Genomic DNA, 16,072 nt, shown 5'->3' on the forward strand with positions numbered 1-16,072 from the left:
AGTAGAGAAAGAGAAGGCTGGAAAGTATATTTGAGCAAATCATAACTGAGAATTTCCTTAATCTGGGAAAGGAAACAGGCATTCATATCCAAGAGATAGAGAGGACCCCTCCCAAAATCAACAAAAACCAATCAATACTCCAACATGTAACAGTGAAGCTGGCAAATTTCAGTGATAATGAGAAAATCCTGAAAGCAGCTCAAGACGAAAGATTCCTAACACAGAGGAGACATATTAGACCAACAGCAGACCTATCCACAGAGAGCTGGCAGGCCAGAAAGGGCTGGCATGATATATGCAGCATACACACACACACACACACACACACACACACACACACACACTGGGTAAGCATGCAGCCAAGAATACTTTATCCAGCAAGATTGTCACTCAGAATGGAAGGAGAAAAAAAGCTTCCAAGCTTCCAGGACAGACATAAACTGAAAGAGTATGTGACTACTAAGTTAGCCCTGCAAGAGATATTAAGGGGGATCCTGTAAGCAAAGAGGGAGCCAAAAAATAACATAGACCAGAAAGAAACAATCTACAGAAACAGTGATATTACAGGTAATACAATGGCACTAAATTCACATCTTTCAATAGGTACTCTGAATGTAAATGGACTGAATGATCCAATCAAAAGACAGAGGGTATCAGAATGGATAAAAAAGCAAGACCCATCCCTATGCCATCTACAGGAGAATCATTATAGACCTAAAGACACCTCCAAATTGAAAGCAAGGGGGTGTAGAACCATTTATCACCATGGACTATATGGACATATTCAGAACATTCCACCCTAATGCAACAGTATACACATTCTTCTCAACTACACATAGAACTTTCTCCAAAATAGATCACATACTCGTTCACAAATCAGGTCTCAACTGATACCAAAAGGCTGGGATTATTCATTGCATATATTCAGACCACCATGCTCTGAAACTTGAATTCAATCATAAGAGGAAATATGGAAGGAACTCAAACCTAGAGGTTAAAGAGCATTCTACTAAACAAGGAAGAGGTCAACCAGGAAATTAAAGAAGAATTTTAAAAATTTATGCAAACTAATGAAAAGGAAAGCACAAAGGTTCAAAACCTTTGAGATATAGCAAAGGCAGTCCTAAGAAGGAAGTACATTTTAATACAAGTCTCTCTCAAAAAATCAGAAAAATCTCAAATGTACAAGCTAACCTTACACCTAAAGAAGCTGGAGAAAGAACAAATTAAGCCTACACCAAGCAGAAGAGAAATAATAAAGAATAGAGCAGAACTCAATGAAACAGAAACCAGAAAAACAGTAGAACAGATCAACGAAGCTAGGAGCTGGTTCTTTGACAGAATTAAAAAAATAAGTAAACCCCTAGCCAAACTTATCAAGAAGAAAAAAGACTCGAAAAAAATCACAAATGAAAGAGGAGAGATCACAACCAATACTAAGGAAATACAAATGATTTTAAAAACATATTATGAGCAACTATATGCCACCAAATTAGGCACTCTAGAAGAAATAGATGGATTCCTAGAAACCTATAAATTACCAAAACTGAAATGGGAAAAAACAGAAAACCTAAATAGATTCATAACTAGAAAGGGAACTGAAGCAGTTCCAAGCAGTTCCAAAAACCTTCCAAGAAACAAAAGTCCAGGGCCAGATGGCTTCCCAGGGGAATTCTACCAAACATTTAAAGAAGAACTAATACCTATTCTCATGAAGCTATTTCAAAAAATAGAAATGGGACTCGTTGTATGGGGCCAGCATTACCTTAATCCCAAAACCACACAATAATCCCAACAAAAAGAAGTACAGATCAATATCCCTGATGAACACAGATGCCAGAATTCTCACCAAGATACTAGCCAATAGGATACAACAGTACATTTAAACGATTATCCACCATGAAGTCCTGGCTTCAACAATCAGACAACAACAAGAAATAGAAGGCATTCGAATTGGCAAAGGAGTCAAATTCTCACTCTTTGCAGATGACATCATACTGTATGTGGAAAACTCAAAAGACTCCACTCCAAAATGGATAGAACTCACATGCAATTTGGCATCACGGCAGGATACAAAATCAATGCACAGAAATCAGTTGCATTTCTATACACTAAAAATGAGATTGAAGAAAGAGAATTAAGGAATTGATCCCATTTACAACTGTACCAAAACTCCTAAGATACCTAGTAATAAACCTAACCAGAGGTAAAGGGTCTGTATTCTAAACACTAAGAACATTTATGAAAGAAACTGAAGACACAAAGAGATGGAGAAACACCTCATGCTCATGAATTGAAAGAATAAATATTGTTAAAAATGTCTTTCCTACCCAGAGAAATCTACACATTCAATGCAATCCCTATCAAATACCATCAACACTTTTCAAGGAGCTGGGACAAACAATCCTAAAATTTGTATGGAACCAGAAAAGACCCCAAATAGCCAGAGTAATGTTGAAAAAGAAAACCAAAGCTAGTGGCATTACAATGTCTTACTTCAAACTATATTACAAAGCTGTGATCATGAAGATAGCATGGTACTGGCACAAAAATAGACACATAGATCATAGATCAGTGGAACAGAATAGAGAACCCAGAAATGGACTCTCAACTCTATGTTCAACTAATCTTTTACAAGTAGGAAAGAATATCCAATGGAAAAAAAAGTCTCTTAAATAAATGCCATTGGGAAAACTGGACAGCCATATGCAGAAGAATGAAAACTGGACCATTCTCTTACACCATACACAAAGATAAACTCAAAATGGATGAAAGACCTAAATGTGAGATAGGAATCCATCAAAGTCATAGAGGAGAACACAGGCAGAAACCTTTTGACCTCAGCCACAGGAACTTCTTGCAAGACATGTCTCTAAAGGCAAGCAAAACAAAAGCAAAAATGAGCTATTGGGATTTTATTGAGATAAAAAGCTTCCGCACAACAAAGAAAATAGTGAACAAAACTAAAAGGCAACCTACAGAATGGGAGAAGGTATTTGCAAATGACGTACCAGAGAAAGGGCCAGTATCCAAGATTTTAAAGAATTTATCAAATTCAACACCCAAAAAACAATCCCCTCAAGAAATGGGAAGATATGAACAGACATTTCTCCAAAGAAGAAACATAAACGGCCAACAGACATATGAAAATGCTCTACATTACTTGCCATCAGGGAAATCTGAAATCAAAACCACAATGAGATACCACTTTGCACCGGTGATAATGGCTAAAATTAACAGAGCAAGAAATAACAAATGTTGGCGAGGATGTAGAAAAAGGAGAACCCTTTTGCACGGTTGTTGGGAATGCCAGCTGGTACAACTACTCTGGAAAACAGTATGAAGGTTCCTTAAGAAGTTAAAAATAGAGCTACTTTATGGCCTAGCAATTGACCTAGCACTACAGGGTATTTACCCCAAAGATAACAGACATAGTGAAACGAATGGGCACTTGCACCCCAATGTTCATAGCAGCAATGTCCACAAGAGCCAAACTGTGGAAGGAGCTGAGATGTTCTTCGACATATGAATGGACAAGAAGATATGGTATATATACACAATGGAATACTACTCAGCATCGGAAAGGATGAATACCTACCATTTACATGGATGGAACTGGAGGGGTGTTACACTTATTGAATTAAGTCAGAGAAAGACAATTATCACATGGTTTCTCTCGTATGCAGAACATAAGAAATAGTGCAGAGGACCATAAAGGAAGGGAGGGAAAACTGAATAGAAAAAATCAGAGAGGGGGATCCCTGGGTGGTGCACGGTTTAGCGCCTGCCTTTGGCCCAGGGCGCGATCCTGGAGACCCGGGATTGAATCCCACGTCGGGCTCCCGGTGCATGGAGCCTGCTTCTCCCTCTGCCTGTGTCTCTGCCTCTCTCTCTCTCTCTCTGTGTGACTATCATAAATAAATAAAAATTTAAAAAAAAAAAGAAAAAAGAAAAAAGAAAAAATCAGAGAGGGAGACAAACCATGAGAGACTCTTAACTCTGGGAAACAAACTGAGGGTTGCTGAAGGGGAGGTGGGTTGGGGGATGGGGTAGCTGGATGATGAGCATTAAGGAGGGCACATGATGGGATGAGCACTGTGTGTTATACACAACTGGCGAATTATTGAAAATTACATCTGAAACTAATGATGTAAATATGTTGGCTAATTGAATTTAAATAAAAAATAAAAATAAATGAATGGATAAAGAAAATGTGGTATATATGGAGAATGAAATACTATTTAGCAATAAAAAGGAATACAATACTGACATATGCAACAACATGGATGAACTTTTGAAAACATTAACTGAAAGAATCCAGGCACAAAAGACCACCTATTGTACTGTATGATTCCATTTATATGAAATTTCCAGAAGAGGCAAATCTATAGGGACAGAAAGTAGATCAGGGTGAGGTGAAAGACCGGAAGAAAAAGGTGACTGCTAATAGGTATGACATTTCTTTTGAGGGTGAAGAAAATATTCTGATGTTGAATGTAGTGATGGTTGTGCAACTCTGCAAGTATACTAAAACCTGTGAATCTTATATTTAAATGAGTGAATTGAAGGATATATAAATTATATCTAAATAAAGCTGTTATTTAAAAAAATACAAACAGAACAACTTCTCCTTGTTTGGTGAAACCACATCCCAAGAACACCAAATGACACAAGGTCTTATTTATCCTGTATATGTATGTACCCAAAAGGTAACAGAAACCCACTGAAGAGTTTTTAAATAGGGGAATGTCATAATTAGATATACTTTTGCAATGTTTGATCAACAGATTGGAAGAGAGCAAAACTGAACTTGAAAGATCAGTTAAGAGACTAGAGACTGGAAAGGGATTATGGGAATTAAGATCAATAGGACTGATGGATGATTCTGAGATGTGATAGTACAAGTTTTCTCCTTTGTAAAACTGTATGTATGGTGGTGCTATTTATTGGGGTAAGGAATAATAGAAGTGTTACTATTGTTGTGGATGTTAGTTTGCAACAGGGATGTAACAGTTTTTTATGTATTTGTTCTAGATGTCTTGACATTATCCAGGTAAAGATCTAGCTATACAGACTAGGAGAGCAAAGAAAAACCAGAGGCAGAAGGTATACATTTGGGTGTTACTGTTGTAAATGAAAATGAATCAATTAAAAACAAAAAGAAATAGAAAGAAAAAGAGGGACTAAGATGGAACTGAGCAGAATACAACATTTAAAGAATAAACAAAGAAATGAACTGGTAAAGAAGACTGCAAAGTGTCTTTGCAGGAGAGGGTGTCATGAACCCCAAGAGGAAAGTTTCAAGAAAGACTTAAAACTGAAAGTTGTTTTCAAAGTAAAGTGAATAATGAAAACTGTCATTTGGATCTAGTAACAATGGAGATTGTCAAGGTTTTTAGGGACCTTAGTGAGAGCAAATCTGGAGGGATGATAGAATAGAAGCTAAACTGGAGTAACTTTAAGAATGTTGAGTGGAGGGGTGCCTGGGTGGCTCAGTAGGTTAAGGGGCTGACTTGATTTTGGCTCAGGTCATGACCTCCGGGTCATGGGATCAAGCCCCCCATCAGGCTCCATCTCAGCATGGAGTCAGCTTGAGATTCTCTTTCTCCCTCTGCCCTTCCCCACTTGCACATGGCATGTGCATGTGCTTTCTCTCAAAGAAATAAATAAGTAAAATCATTAAAAATATAAAAGAATACTGAGTGGAAAGGCAATGGAAATAACTGGTTCAGTTCTGGGAAGCAAGTTGAATCCACCACTGGAGGGCAGAGCACAGTAAAGGCAGGTTTTGATGTTTCATTACTGAAAAAGTTGAGCAATTTGAATACATTTAAAACAAAGTTAGAGTTAGGAGAGAGAAACAGAAGTTGAAGATATAAGAAAAACAAGAGAGAATCAATAGCACTAGGTTCCTAAAGAGGTGGGAGGGACCAAGATCCAGAGGACATAGGGAAGGGTTATGCTTAGACAAGAGGATGAAATATTCTTCAACAGGAGGAAGAAATAAAGAGGGAATGAAAGTACTTGAAGGTTAGGTATGTACATCTGTTAACAGAAAATTAAAGGAAATCCAGTCTGATAGTTTTTATTTTTTTCTGAAGCAGAAGGCAAAGTCACCTGCTAAAAGTGAGAAGGAAAGTGGGAGGGTGAGAGATTTGACAACAGTGAAGGTTTAAATAGTTGCCCAGTTAGATTCCTGTGGGATGTTTATTCTCTGTTTGTTTTAACATTATTCCATTACCCTTTTTTTCTTTTTTCTTTACCATATATCCACATTTAATTATAGTTTTCTAAAATGAAATAACTGTATAATATTTCTTTGGTTTTATTTATAATCAGAATACCAAATTCAACTGTGCTGTTGTTACCATCACATTAACAATTCATCTATATATAATACTTCCTATAAACTCTATTTAAAAATAAAAATGAAAACCTATATATCTTACACAATGAATTTCAAAACTACCCATTATGCTCATATAGGTAATCAATCATTTATCATATGTACAAATTTTATCTCCACACACCTAGAAGGCATATGATTTATTTAGAGGATTTTATCTACATTACTTAAATGTGGCATACTATTTGCAAAGATGGCCTCAACAATCCCTCCCATCCTTGTGCACACTGCCATTTGCATTGTGACTTCTCTATTCCAACCATCAGAAGGGGAATCTGTTTCTTTTCCCTATCATATGGGTTGGCCCTGTGATTTACTCTTTCCTATATAATTCCATAGACGTGACAGCAAATGACTTCCTAAGCTTTCCTGTAGCTCTCATGCTTGGCTTCATGGAATATGATGAAGCTCCAGCTAGCCTTCTGGAACATGAGGGATCACAGGGAAAAAGGCTCAGCCAACAGTACCATCTCCCAGACGTGAGACCGAGGTCATTTCAGACCATCTAAGCCCTAGCTGAGTCATCAAATGAGGACCCTAAGTGGACCCTCATGGACCCTAAGTGAGATCAGCAAATTGTGTACCTGAGCCCTACTCGGACTGTCAACCTACAGAATTATGAGCAAATAAGACAACTTTTAAAATATAGTCTGAAGCTGTAACCTAATTTTTAATTTCCCTTTTCTATTTTAAAAATATAGAAAAAAAGGAATATAAAAACTTAGTACCTTTCTGTGGAAAAATCATAAATAATATCACATTACTTATCACATTATTTTGCATGTAAACTTAAGCTCCTTTAAAATAAAATTACCAGAGTCATAGTCCAGTGGTTCAGCCATTCATTCACTTATTAATTACATACGATGAATCAGAGTCATTCCATACACTGACCATATATTAGTGAACAAAAGAGATTAAAATCTCTGCCTGCATTGGGGAGATATGGACAACCCAAATCCAAAATATATTATCTTCTAATATATAAGTATTATAACAACATCTACATTTTTCAAGGGAAGAACAAGTAAAGAGAAATGTTACCAATAATCACTCTTACCCTCATGCCAAGCACCAAGAACCCAATCTCTTCCATTAATGGGTACTTGCTGACCTGTTGCTTAATCTTCTCAGATGAGGCAAAAGGATCGTAACTCTTTCGCCCTATCTTTACATCCATAATACAGGGCTTATTAAATTTATGGGTCACATCTTCCAGTTTTAAGTATAAATCTGTTATTAAAGAAAAACTAATTAGTAATAGGCAAACATATTACTATTCAAAAAACTGCCAGGGGGAAAACAAAATAAGGAAATCTTAAAAACTGAGAAAAAAGTTAAAATAAAATCCAGAAACAATTATTATTACTCCATCTGAAGAAAAAAAAAAAAGACTGACCAACAAATTTATATCAAGTATAAATATCACAGAGATACTCTTGCAAGAAGTGATTAAATACTATTCAATCATAAGCAAAAGGTATGAAATAGATCTAAGGTTTCTACGGACATTAAAATGAGATTATTTCAAAAGCTGTTTCAGAAAGCATTCCCCTTATGTTTTTCCCCCCCTTTTGAATATATTTTATGTCATCTGTACCTCAGCAGATCTCTTAGTATTTTAATAATTTTTAAAATTCTTCATTTTAAATTAGTAATAGGAATAAATCCTTCCCACAGTGTACACAACAGAAATATAGCTTAAGAAAGGTAAATCAATCTAAATTATGGTCACTGCCAAATTTACATTCTAGTTTTACTAGTCTCAAAAGAAAAATAAATATCTTGCTTTTTAGAATATAAGTGTTCATCAAAAGTTCATCTGTAAACCACTTTGGCATCCTTCATACATCTTCCCACAGATATATATATATTATATAATATGTAATAATATAAAATATACATGATATTATCTATTACAAATGGAGATTCAAGTAAAAGACTATAAAAGTCCCATTTATTACATACTGTAGCTGAACTAATTATAGCTTAGCTTGAAAATAAAGGTTTAAGTACACTAAGGGAAGGAAGGAAGGAAATTCTTCCTCTTTCTACTTGATAAAAGAATCGTCCCAAAGTTCTGAATGAGCTCATAATTTTCTGTTATGAATGTGAGAAGCATGTCTCCTAAAAACTTTTTCTCAAAAACAGAAAAGATTTTATCTGCTTCTTACCAAAGTAACAAAGTTAGAGAAGGTATGTGTTTTCAGTGAATTCTGTAAGAGGCCACCAGAGAAAAAGGAAGACTCTTACCCTCTTTGCCTTTATCCTGACCCACAAAGAGTAGCAGTTATTTTTTTTTTAAGATTTTATTTATTTATTCATGAGAGATACAGAGAGAGAGGCAGAGACACAGGCAGAGAGAGAAAGAAGCAGGCTCCACACAGGGAGCCCAATGTGGGACTCGATCCCGGGTCTCCAGGATCACGCCCTGGGCCGAAGACAGGAGCTAAACCACTGAGCCACCCAGGCGTCCCAAGAGTAGCAGTTATTAAATTACAATAAAGAAGTCTGTGTTGAACCAAAAGTGAGAACAACCCTGGGTAGGCCTTGAGAAAGTTTTAAGCCTTCAGATTTAAGAGGCATAAATCTTTTCCCTGAAAGGATAAGAAATAAAAAGTTAAGTTTTATCCTTTAGTCAAAGGAAGATGGGAGCAAAGTCATGATTGTATAGAACTAGGTGAAGTCAAGCCCAAATATGACAAAAAACTATAGCCTAAGAAACCAGCACCCACACAAGAGAAAGTATAACACATTTTAAAGAAACACTCACAAACAGACATGTTCAGCAAAAGAAAACAAAAGGTCTGGAGACAGACAGGGGACTATTAACAGTGAAAGGTAAGGGCACAGTGGGAATACCCCAACCAAGAAACTGGAACCTAGTCAATGAGCTTTTGTGCTTTAAAATATAAGTACAGGATAGTGTGAAAAGATGGGGAAGAAAGCAGCAAAGAACTTCTGGTCTTCTTCAGATTCTCTCCTCCTGTCTCCAGCTACCTTGAGTGAAAGTAAACAGACTCATCCTTTTCCTATAGCTGTGTAAAAATTTCAGTAACATGGTTTATAGTTCAAATATCAGAAAAGACTAATTAAAACCTAATACAGTAAATTACTGGCATTCACAAGTATATCATTAATTTCCATAACGCAAGAGACTGCAAAAGTCCTATTGAGGTGAGGCTACGTAAGGGAGTACACAGAAAGTGAGTGAACCTAGCTAACTATCATAGCATCTTTATCTCAGTGTAGCATTATTATTTTCTACTTGACAATTTGGTAGTGATCAAAACAAATAATAAACTTTTTTGTAATACGAGATGACAGAAGCAAGAGTAGATTGCATTATCTTAACATAAAATCTCTATTTCCTCCTTCCCCTCTTGAGAAAGAGGAAAATACAAATGCAAATCTCATATATAGTAGGAATATAATAAATGTTTGCTGAATGAATGAATGTTTGCCCTTCTCATTCCTATTGCCCAGTGGAACTTTGGGTTTGGCCTTACTAACATAATAAATTGAGTCATTCAACAGTAAACAGGCCTGAGTATCTTGGGTTTTATTTCAACCAGCCAAATGTGTTTTTCTTTACTTTCAGGTTCTTGATATGTGATATATGACTCAAATTACCAAATAACTACTAGATTATTTATAGCCTTAAGTTAATAACCCTTAAATTAAGACATACTGAGTTGGCTTAGTCTTTTCTTTTAGTTCCTGGCCCTAATTTTTTTTTTAAGTGAAACTAAGAATTTGAGACTGTAATTTTTTTTTTGAGACTGTGATTTTTATTGTTCCCTCTAAGTTGTAAAAATAAACATCAAAACCTGCTTTAGAAAAAAAAAACCTGCTTTAGAGATGCAGAGTTTTTAAGAATATGTCATCATATATCTCGCAGCTTGTCACAAGTACTTTTGAATGAAATAAATACTTGAAAATGGGACATGATCTGAGCACTGAGACTTTTACTGATTTTTACAGGTTGTCATCACTAGAAATAAGTCTGAATACTAATTATCTCTGAAAAAATGCTATTAGCAAATTATTTTGCTAGCACAGAGCTTAATTCAAAGTAAGTCATTCTTGAGATTCAGTAACTTAAATGCTCAAAGGCATTTTACTACAGGGCTTTGCATGTAAGGCAATACCACAGACTGGATAACAAAGGACACTTTTTCAGCCAGGCCACTCAGGGTATAGAATGGAACAGTATTTTTTAATTTTCAAGTAAACAGAAAATATGTTCTAAATTCATCCAATGGACACCTTGGTGGCTCAGTGGTTGAGCATCTGCCTTTGGCTCAGGTCATGATCTAGATCAGGTAGGTCCTGGGATCTAGTTCTACATCGGGCTCCCCGTGGGGAACCTGCTTCGTTCTCTGCCTCTGCCTCTGTTTTTCTCACAAATAAATAAATAAAATCTTAAAAATAAAAATAAAACTCATCCAAAAAATCTGATGGACTAAGAATAACATAAATTTTCTATCTGGGACAGTTTTAAGTTCATTCTGACCAAGGTTAAGGAAATAATTAAACTACTTTAATATGATGTTTGGAAAAGAGTAATTATGGTATGATTTTTTTTTAATTATGGTATGATTATTTAATATGATGGACTTGCAAGATATGATTTTGAATGAAAAGAGGTGATTTTTACATTTTTACATATATAGGGGTATATTTATTTGTGTGTGTATAAATCATAAAGATTGATAGAATAATTAGAATAATAACTAGATTTACTTTTTTAAATTCTGTAAAGCTCTATTTAGGACAACAGATTCTGATAAGGCCAGTTTGCCAGAAGTCCAAGGACTGGCATTTGTGAAACTCAGATCTAAGGAGATATTCCATAATGCCTAATGGTATTTGTATAATAAATATAAGGACATCTACTTTTCATAAATACGTGGAGCTCATTACAAGAGGTCACACTCCTAGAAATAACTTAGTTTAGGAGTCTATGGCTGTAAGAGATAAATCTATAATTTATCTATTAATTTATGAAAAGTATACACATAATTTCTGTAAATCATTAATTTTTTGAGGTTAAAGTCACAAAAATAACTACCAGAAATAACTACCAGTGGTGTATTTCTAAATACATGCTGTTATAAGCAGATTACTAAGAAGATATCTAAGTCATTTTAACAATGACATGGTTAGCATGCTCAAAATATTTATACACTTCATGCTGTTGATGACAGTATAAGATTACCCAAAGTTACCATGGCTGAAGAAAGCTTTCCTATTTTAAATATATTTTCTGTTTAAATACATTTGATTATAATTACCTAAAATATGAATACAGTACTTACATTGTTTTATAATGTAAGCATAAGAAATTATTGTTAAGCATAAGAAATTCCTATAGCAAATTTTCTATGCTGGAATATAGTCCTGACACTCTAAGAAAGGCAGAAAATTCTCAGTATCAAAAGAGAAAAAAACAGAAATATTTGAAATACTGTAGAAAAACTGAAAGACCTACATATAACTAAACAGTAAAGATAAGATAATTAGATCCTTTAAAAGAAGGACAAGGGAGAGGGCATTTAGGAAGTTGAAGGGAGACTTACTTAGATATCCTTACTGAATATTTCTGATTGTATAAATTATGAGAACATGGGTTTCAAGTTGTATCAAATTCTTCCTCATCATCTCTAGAAAGTCTACTAGGTATTAATTTCCATCTCAATTTCTGAACCTCTCAACAAGGAGAAGAGGCCAGATGAGAAGCCCGGATGAGAAGCCCCTGCCCAACTATGAAGCCATATGGAAAAACAGAGAATGTTTTGCTTCCGCTTTCTACTGCAATTATCGGTCATTTCTGAGAGCAAGATAACCTAAAAGTAGAAAGAATTATAGGCCTCTTTGAGCCTCCAAATTTGACTTAAGTTTGAAGGAGAGAATAGACATGTATGCCAGCTTATTTTAGTCCATGCGTCCTAAAATTTGACTAGTGGCTAGATCCAGAAATGTAACAATCAATCAGGCTAGAGATTACATTTGAAAACTCTCAATATGCTCAAATCTACCTGAAGATATACTTTCCTCTCTCTCTAAATAATTATCAGTAAAAGGCTTTTGATGGTACATGTACTAGGCATCATATGTTTATACAGATACAAATGAGATTTAATATATACAACTAGCTTAAAATCTTCAAAGATAATTTACTAATATTTTATTTTTTAAAAATCCCTCAGTAGCATTCTAAAATTAGCTAATGGTGATGATGCTCGTATAATTCTATGAATATACTATGAACTACTGAACTGTATACTCTATAAATTCTTTTTCTTTTTTTCCCTTTTTTTTTTTTTAAGGTTTTATTTATTTACTTGACAGAGAAAGCACAAGCAGGGGGAATAGCAGGCAGAGGAAGAGGGAGCAGCAGGAGCTGCTGCAGGACTCAATCCCAGGACGCTGAGATCATGACTTGAGCTGACAGCAGACATTTCTGGGATCATGACCTGAGCTGAAGGCAGATGTTTAATTGATTGAGCCACCCAGGCGCCTTGAATTGTATACTTTAAATGAGTGAGTTTTACAGTACATAAATTATGTCTTGATAAAGCTATCATAAAAAAATCAAAAGAAAAAATCTTATTGGTCAGCACATTCTTTATGCTTCTCTCAAGTTAGAATAATTTGCTAAACAAATTGGCAGTACTTTCTATATTTTACTACTTTGAATTGTAAGAACTATCTCAAGCTTTATAAAACTACTCTGAGCACCTAAAAAAAGATGCCCAGAAGGGGAGAAAAAAAAGCCCAGTTATTCCTATGTAAAATACAGTAATGTAAACCATAACGTTCTACTAAAATTCAATATAATATTTGGTTTCATAATATAAATATTTCTATTTATTTCATTTGTTATCAGAAGGATAAAAACAGAAAAATGATCCCATAAACTCTCTAGTAAAATCAAAGCTAAACACCTGCATTGTGCAACAATTTTTGTCCAACTTCTTCCAGAGCTTTAAAAAACTGAAAAGGAACAAGAAATTCCGAGGCAATTGTTGGCATTACTGAGCCACTCTGTACAAATATATTTTTTTATTCCTGTCCTTCTCCCCCTTATATTTACATTTTCTCCTCTCTTTTCTCATTTTTCTCACTTCACCTTCTCATCCCAATAGCACCAATTTCTCCATTTATAGTCAAATAAGAGTATTAGAATTTTCAAAGCATTCTTACATAACATAACATGCATCTATCTTTTCGACTCTATGTGGTATTACTTTCAATTTATAGAAGAAAAAGTAGAAATCAAAAAGGTTAATGAGTTAACCAAGTTCAAAAATTTGGAAAAAAATCATGGTAAAAACCAAGTCTTTTGAGCTCAAAGTTACTGCTCTTTCTATTTTGACATCGATGTCCTTCTAGTCAGTACTAAAGACGAAAAAGCTGTTGACTACTAGCAAGTCCTTGATTTTTAAATCATACGCTAGTAATTCCAAACTATAAAATGTTATTTTTAAAAAATATTTTATTTATTCACTAAACAGAGAGAGAGAGAGAGAGAGAGAGGCAGAGACACAACACAGGCAGAGGGAGAAGCAGGCTCCAGGGAGCCTGACGTGGGACTCAATCCCAGGTCTCTGGGATCACACCTTGGGTTGAAGTCGGTGCTAAACCACTGAGCCACAGGGGCTGCCCTAAAATGTTATTTTTAATTAAAATATTTCTTCTCTCACCCAAATTCTTTCTATATACTCTAGTTTTCAAAATAATGATGCTGTTTCCTCAGTTATTCTACCCCTTCTTAACAATGTTTTTAAACTCAGTATTTCTTTCATCTAGATGTCGAATCTAGTACCATCCTCAACAACCTTTGTTAATCTTTCCATGTCACTCTACTGACAAGTAATGATTTGCTCAAAATTAATCAGCAACCAGAAGCGAAATTTGATGGAATCCAGATATCTTACAATGGAAATCTCTATAAGTAAAGGTGATCATAAAGATTGGTGAAATAATTTAAGTAATGTGTTGATCTGAATCAAGTAGATATATATATATATTTGGGGGGGAGGACTAGAAAGAAAGAAAGAAAGAAAGAAAGAAAGAAAGAAAGAAAGAAGAAAAAAAGAAAGAAAGAAAGAAGAAAAAAGAAAAGAAAGAAGGAAGGGAAAGAGGAAGGAAAGAAAGGAAACAAAAAGAAAGAAAGAAAAGAGAGAAGAGAGAAAAGAGAGAAGAAAAAAGCTAAGCTCACTCTTTTTTTTTTTTTTTTGTATTACTAAAATACAAAAGAATCCTAAATACCCAGGGAATCATAGATTTACTATTTCCTAAATGAGGATACTCAGGGAGATATCATGATTCCCTACAAATGCCAGTTGGCACACTTTGTAAATGAATAGAAGGACAACAACAGATGAACAAGCCCAAGCTAGAGACCCTTCTTTCCCTGTTCTCAAAATGTGGTCCAAGTACTAACTATATAAAAAAAAAGTGTAGCTTTTTAAAAAAGAGTTCATTTATTTATTCATGAGAGACAGAGAGAGGCAGAGACATAGGCAGAAGAAGAAGCTGGCTCCCTACAGGGAGCCTGATGCAAGACTAGATCCCTGGACCCGAGGATCACACCCTGAGCTGAAGGCAGATGCTCAACCATTGAACCACTCGGGCATCCCTGTAGCTTTTATTTTAAACAGCATATCACTAAACTCCAACATTGATCCACATAAACAAAAAACTGGGAGTTGAGTCTATTAACTTGCATTTTAACAAGCCTCTAGGTTATTCTTAAACTCAGTCAAGTTTGAAACTCTTCCCCCATTCACAAACCTTCTTCAATCATTAGGCAATCATGCTACTTGTTTAATTAATTGTATCTGCTCTGTCAAAGGCTTTAAAAAGGCAATACTCCTTCAAGTTTTCATTAAGAGATGCTATGCCCTTACATAGATCATTTTGTTCTCTAACCATGAAACTTAGCATTATTTTTTAAAAGACTGAAATTTTTTTTAAGAGAGGGAAGAGGGGGATCCCTGGGTGGCTCAGCGGTTTAGCGCCTGCCTTTGGCCCAGGGCGCGATCCTGGAGTCCCGGGATCGAGTCCCACATCGGGCTCCCTGCATGGAGCCTGCTCCTCCCTCCTCCTGTGTCTCTGCCTCTCTCTCTCTCTCTCTCTCTATGTCTATCATGAATAAATAAATAAATCTTAAAAAAAAAAGAGAGAGAGAGAGAGGGAAGAGGGAGGGACAGAGGGAGAGGGAGAGAAAGAATCTTAAGCAGTCTCCAAGTCCAGCATGGAGTCCGACGCAGGGCTCAATCTTACAACCCTGAGATCATGACATGAGTAGAAATGAAGAATTGGATGCTTAACCAACTGAGACACTCAGACTCCCCTAAAAAATTGCAATTTAAAGCATAGAATGAAAAAAAATGAAAAAAAAAAAATAAAGCATAGAATGAGATACAGAGGAAGTTATGCAAACAAAATATTTTTCTTGATTTTCCTACCCAAAATGGAAATATTAGGAAAATACTAATTATTTGGAAAATAATAAAAATAATAATTAGGAAAAAATAATTATTTCCAATAAATTAAGAAAAAAGATCATCTGTAAATTAACACAGAATTAAGTACATATTTTTTTATTCAATTATAACAAACTGGTCATTAATTTTTTTTTTTAAAGATTTATTT

The 16,072-nt window shown here is 35.1% G+C and overlaps 1 protein-coding gene across 1 annotated transcript in view; it reads right to left on the bottom strand.

The window, feature by feature from the left end:
- IPMK (inositol polyphosphate multikinase) overlaps nt 1–16,072 on the bottom strand; it is a 60,620-nt gene that overhangs the window by 24,358 nt on the left and 20,190 nt on the right. Inside the window, exon 4 of the mRNA XM_077894575.1 lies at nt 7,467–7,639. Coding sequence (XP_077750701.1) covers nt 7,467–7,639 — 173 coding nt within the window. The remainder of the gene's footprint in view (nt 1–7,466; nt 7,640–16,072) is intronic.

This window comes from Canis aureus, chromosome 4, assembly GCF_053574225.1.
Source record: "Canis aureus isolate CA01 chromosome 4, VMU_Caureus_v.1.0, whole genome shotgun sequence".
In the NCBI taxonomy this organism is placed as follows: domain Eukaryota; kingdom Metazoa; phylum Chordata; class Mammalia; order Carnivora; family Canidae; genus Canis; species Canis aureus.